Consider the following 5,201-nt stretch of genomic DNA (forward strand, 5'->3'; position numbering starts at 1 on the left):
TTGTTGATGTGTAGCGAAACTGTTTGGATCTCAAGACCGGCAGAAATATCTATCACTCAAGAAGACTCATGTTATAGAGAAATGTTTACTACCCAAATAGATTAAAATCATTTGCATAAATCATCTTCAATCTTAATTGTATAGATTAAATTAGAGTTCAAATTCAACAAAATCCAAATTCTGCCAGACAGTAATATTTTAAAGCATACCATATACAAAATTCAAATATTTTACAAACTCATTCTTGCTTGATGATTATGAATATTTAAAATGCAACTCATGTTTCATAAGTTAATTTAAGGCCATGTGACAGTGAATTAAATCAACTTGCTAAGCTCTCAAATCTCTTTTAAGGTGATCTGTAAGTGTCCCACGAGTTTTAAAATAGTCAAGTATTGTGAAATAAATGCCCCGAAATGGCGCCTTGCTCGATAGTAATTCCTAGAATAACATAAAGAGGATCATGAAATAGAGAGTTCACCATGGTTTCACAAAAAAAAAAAAAATAGAGGCAAAATACAATAGAAGTTATTTGATGTTTCATTTAGCAGTACACACAATACCTAGGACCCAGGACCCAGATGAGAACATGAAAGAGCCTAAAATAAGAGATTATCTCTTATTACAGTCAGAAATGTCTCAGAAGGCTGCCAAAGGTATCTCCTGCAAGAAGAAGAAGTTCAAAATCTAATTACATAATGAAAAGGAATTCTTAAGGAAACGTAGTATACCTGCAAAACTAATGCTCTGTTTCTTCTTCACTTTCTCGTACACTTTCTTCTTCGCTTTCTTCTTCAGATTCACTTTCACTTAAATTTTTCCAGTACGGCCTAGAGATTATGAATTTAAGATCTTCATTTCCCATGTCTTCTTGTTCTTCCTGAATTTTCTTAGCGGACTTGTTGATAGCTCTCCCACAATTAAATACCTCAATCATCTGTAACGTTAGAATATCACCAAAACTGGGAGGGATCATCTTCAAATCGACACAAGATTGCAATGCTAGTCGTTGAAGTCTTGGAAAATGATCTCTTGAGGTATTCCACTCTGCAAGTTTTACACGTGAGAGTTTCAAGAATTTAAGTTCTGGGAATTCACCTTCCATAGTATCCCATTGTTCTCCCTCAAAAGAAACATCACATAATTTGAGAACCTCAAGGTACTTCAATTTCCCAATTATCTCCATTTGTTCCCGAGACGTGTGTGTATCAACTAGAGTCAATTTCTTGATATTTAAGGGCAGTGAAACTACTGTTTTTGACCCAAGCTTCAGATATTCGAGCTGATTAAGGAAGTCGAAAGAAAAACCGTGTGAAGATTCAACCCAACACTTAAGCATGCGAAGATTGGGTGAACATCCCAAAATTTTCTCATCCGCTTTATCGAAAACTTGAAGGTAAGAAATGCTTTGTAGGTTATTTTTAATTTGGAAACTCTTTTCCTTAATTGCTCGACGGCAGATAGACTCACTGAATTGTGCACCTTCATCAAAACGCATGTGTCTCAAACTCATCATATTAAGGAGGACATCCGTTATTTCAATACCACATGAATTGATCACAACAAGAAATTCTAGTCTCTGGAAGCTTTCCAATGGTGGAAGTGTGTCTGAAAGTACCAAGTACCTCACGTTAACCAGCTGTTCAATTCCGATTACAACAAAACTTGTAAATTTATTATAAACATCCAAGACCCTAAGAACTTTGAAGCTGCATGCAAATAATGTGGGCAACGCAACACCACGACATAAAAGAGAGCGCACATGTGGGCCGAAAGGGAGTGAGGGAGTAGGATTTTCCCCACAGACAATACTCAGACAATGGTATTTCTGATACATCGCCACTTCACTGAAGTACGGTAGTGGATGAGATTCATCAACATTACTGATATAAAAATAATCACGCGTGATACGATCATCAGATATAATCACAATTATTAGTGCACTAAAACAAAAATGTACGAATAGAGAAGGAAAAAGAGAAATAGAGAACTTACATATTGACAATCTTCAAAAATTTATTTTCTTCAGCTATTCTCAAGCACATTTCTCGCAATAGATCATGAATCTTAATAGTTTTGACTGAACCATCAAATCTTTTTTCAGCAACAAGTACCAGGCTCCTATCAATGAGTTTCATCGCATATTCTAATGCCACATCCTCTAAACTCTTCTGCTCTTCCTTCTTTATATATCCTTCAGCAACCCATAATGATATCAACTTTTGTATGTGGATTTCCTCGTCCTCTTTGAATGCTCCAAAGTAAAGAAAACATGGTTTCAAGTGCATTGGCAAATGATTATAGCTAAGTTCTAGTATCTGGATGTAGTAGTCTGAATTTTTGGATAAATGTGAACTTAAATTTCTTGCAACTTCTTGCCACAAGTATTCTTTATTCTCCATATTTGCAAGAACTCCAGCTATCGCGACCACGGCAAGTGGTAGGCCGTGACATTTTTTTGCAATCTTCTTCCCAACGTCTAGCAGTTCTTGAGGACAACTTTTATCTCTGAACACTTTCTTTTGTAATAAATCCCAGCATTCAACTTCTGACAGAAAAGGAAGTGTATTCATGACACAATAAGGTGACACTTTCAAACATACTTCTTTATTCCGAGTGGTGAATAAGATTCTACTCCCAGTTCCATCATCTGGAAAAAATCTTTTCAAATCATCCCATAATTTTGTATCCCATATATCATCCAGGACGATGAGATATCGCCTTCCTTTTAAACTTTTGTAAACACCTTCAGCCAAACTTTCTTCGTCCTTGATTGCAATTGGTTCTTGCTTAACATTTTTTATACAGCTCAAAATGTTCATCAAAATATTTTTCTTATTATATGTTTGAGAAACAACGCACAAGGCTCGCTTGTAAAAATGATAGACTACGGATGGATCATTATATAGTTTATTTGCTAAAGTTGTCTTACCAACTCCAGGCATTCCAGATATAGAGATAATTTGCAATTGCTCCTTTCCTCTAACAAGTTGTTCCGCAATTTGGAGTGCGACATCTTTAAACCCCACAATAACATCTTCCAAAATGGGAGTTTCTTCAGATTGTAAGGATAAGTGTTCATCCGGATATTTTGCAACTTCTCGCAGTCCAGCCACATCAATATCGTTCTTCATTTCTTTGATGGCCATCGTAATAAGCTGAATCTTCTCAATGAGCTGAGGAAGTCTGAGGGCGAGATACCAAACAGGGGGAAACGAGTTGATAACATATTCAACTTCAAATGCTACGTCTCTGGTTTTTATTATGAGTTCTTGCTGCTCTGCTTCTTGCTGCACAGCTATACTGGTGACGGAAGATCCCAACAAAAATAGTTCCTCATGTAGCATTACAATTTGATCGTTCTGACCAAGAATCCAGTCAGACTTGTTATTTATTAGGTCCATGAGATCAACAAGAACGGAATCAACAATGAAGAGTGAAACCACACCAGTCTTTGGAGCCATATCAATTGGCATCTTTGAGACTGTGATGCAATGCTCCTTGATCTTTGATTTCAAGAGCTCGAACTTTGGTAACAAACCGGAAAGAGCTAGATCAACTGTTCCACTCTCCGGGACTTGATCATTCTTGGTGAAAACTATGAAACTTCCTATCTCATGGACCAGAGCATTGATATCCACCACTGCTTTCCTGATTTCTTCTTCCTCAGTAGTGATCTGCAATGGCCTGTCCTCAAGAACGTCGTTGACCACATCTTCAATATCCGTCAAATTAAGCCTTGTAAAAGCAATAGTGGTGGCTTCCTTCCGAGTGACCGAGAATACTACAAAGGTGAAAAACAAGGAATAAAAGAGATTTCCTACCTCATTAACCACATCTTGGATATCTATCACTATATTCTTGGTGGGCTGCAAATGCATTGATGTATCTCCAAGAAAAGTATTTAGAAATCCTAGCTCTGTCCGGAGATTTTGGAAAGCGATGTATTCTGACTTGAAACATAGGATGGATTCTACCAGTCGGGGTAGAAAATTGATAAAGACTGCAACAACTTCATTAGGACATGACGAGCTTTGCTGGTTTGGGACATTAAAGAGTTCCTCAAGCTTTTTCCTACATGACAATAGTTGTTGGAGATAGTGTCTGATATTTTCAATATCTTTTGTGTGTGTAAGCTGGTTCGGAAAATCTAAAAAATCGTTTGATGGAAGCCCAAGTTGGCAGGAAAAAGTTGACATATATTCAGACACAATCATAAGGAATGCTATTGGCCCACTAAACAGTGTATCTTCGTCTGGTGAAGAGTACTCCTCTTCGTCTCTGCCTGTTTCTTCCTCCCCTGATGACATAGGGAAAGAATGCGCGATTGCAGTGAAAAAAATATTTGTGTTTAAAAGCCTAAGGCCCTGTTCTCTTTATCGTTTTCGGGCCGTTTTCTGTTTTCGATTTTTCAAAACGGTGAAAACGTGTTCTCTTTCCCGTTTTCGAAAACGAATTTTCGAAAACGAAAACAAAATTTGTGAAGAAAACACAAAACGACTTTTTTGTCGTTTTGAGCGTTTTCAGTGTAAAACTTGAAAAAACTGAAAACGCGGGAAACACCGTTTTCAGTGTAAATTTTTTTTTTTTTTTTTTTTTTTTGAGGTGATCTTGTGGTGATTCTCAAAATTTCAAAAAAAAATTTCATTTTTTTTGTTTTGAGAAACTAACAAAAAGAACGCATTTTCAACAATTTCAAAACAAACACTCAAAACACAAAACTCAAAATGAATTTAAAACTCAAAACACAAAATTGAAACACAAAGAGAACACCCCCTAATAGATTCTACCAATTGTTTGCATTAAATACAAACTTTAAAGAAATAAGAAAAACTAGAGTATATAGCTTCCGAGCTTGTAGATCTGAAAATGGAGTTCGAAACTAGAATACGGAACAGACTAGAAATTATTGAGGGAAGAGAGTGTGAGTTTGAATTATTGAATATATGTTGGAGTACAGCTCATTTGATTCACTTTTCAAATAGAACAATGGATGTATAGAAAAGTCCACACCTGTGTGGAATCTTATTTGTGGAGTCCAAACTAAAGACAATACAAAAGTTGAATAAACAAGGTACTCAAAGAAATATATATTTTTATTTGTTTGCGCCATCATTCCATTTTTTACATAATTTTCTTTCCTGTTATCTTGTAGAATTAATCTATTTGTACAATTGTGATTAATATTGTCAAAATTTAGA

General features: G+C 35.9%; 1 protein-coding gene across 1 annotated transcript; it reads right to left on the bottom strand.

The window, feature by feature from the left end:
* Nucleotides 1-417: 417 nt before the first annotated feature.
* On the bottom strand, nucleotides 418-4,357 carry LOC111373715 (putative late blight resistance protein homolog R1B-17). Its single transcript, XM_022996290.1, has 3 exons — nucleotides 1,996-4,357; nucleotides 732-1,883; nucleotides 418-663 (listed from the first exon to the last, which is right to left on the bottom strand). The coding sequence occupies exons 1-2, from the start codon at nucleotides 4,308-4,310 to the stop codon at nucleotides 740-742; spliced, it is 3,459 nt and encodes a 1,152-aa protein (XP_022852058.1). The 5' UTR covers nucleotides 4,311-4,357; the 3' UTR covers nucleotides 418-663; nucleotides 732-739.
* Nucleotides 4,358-5,201: the final 844 nt, after the last annotated feature.

Source organism: Olea europaea, unplaced genomic scaffold (assembly GCF_002742605.1).
Source record: "Olea europaea var. sylvestris unplaced genomic scaffold, O_europaea_v1 scaffold1156, whole genome shotgun sequence".
NCBI classification, from domain to species: Eukaryota; Viridiplantae; Streptophyta; class Magnoliopsida; order Lamiales; family Oleaceae; genus Olea; species Olea europaea.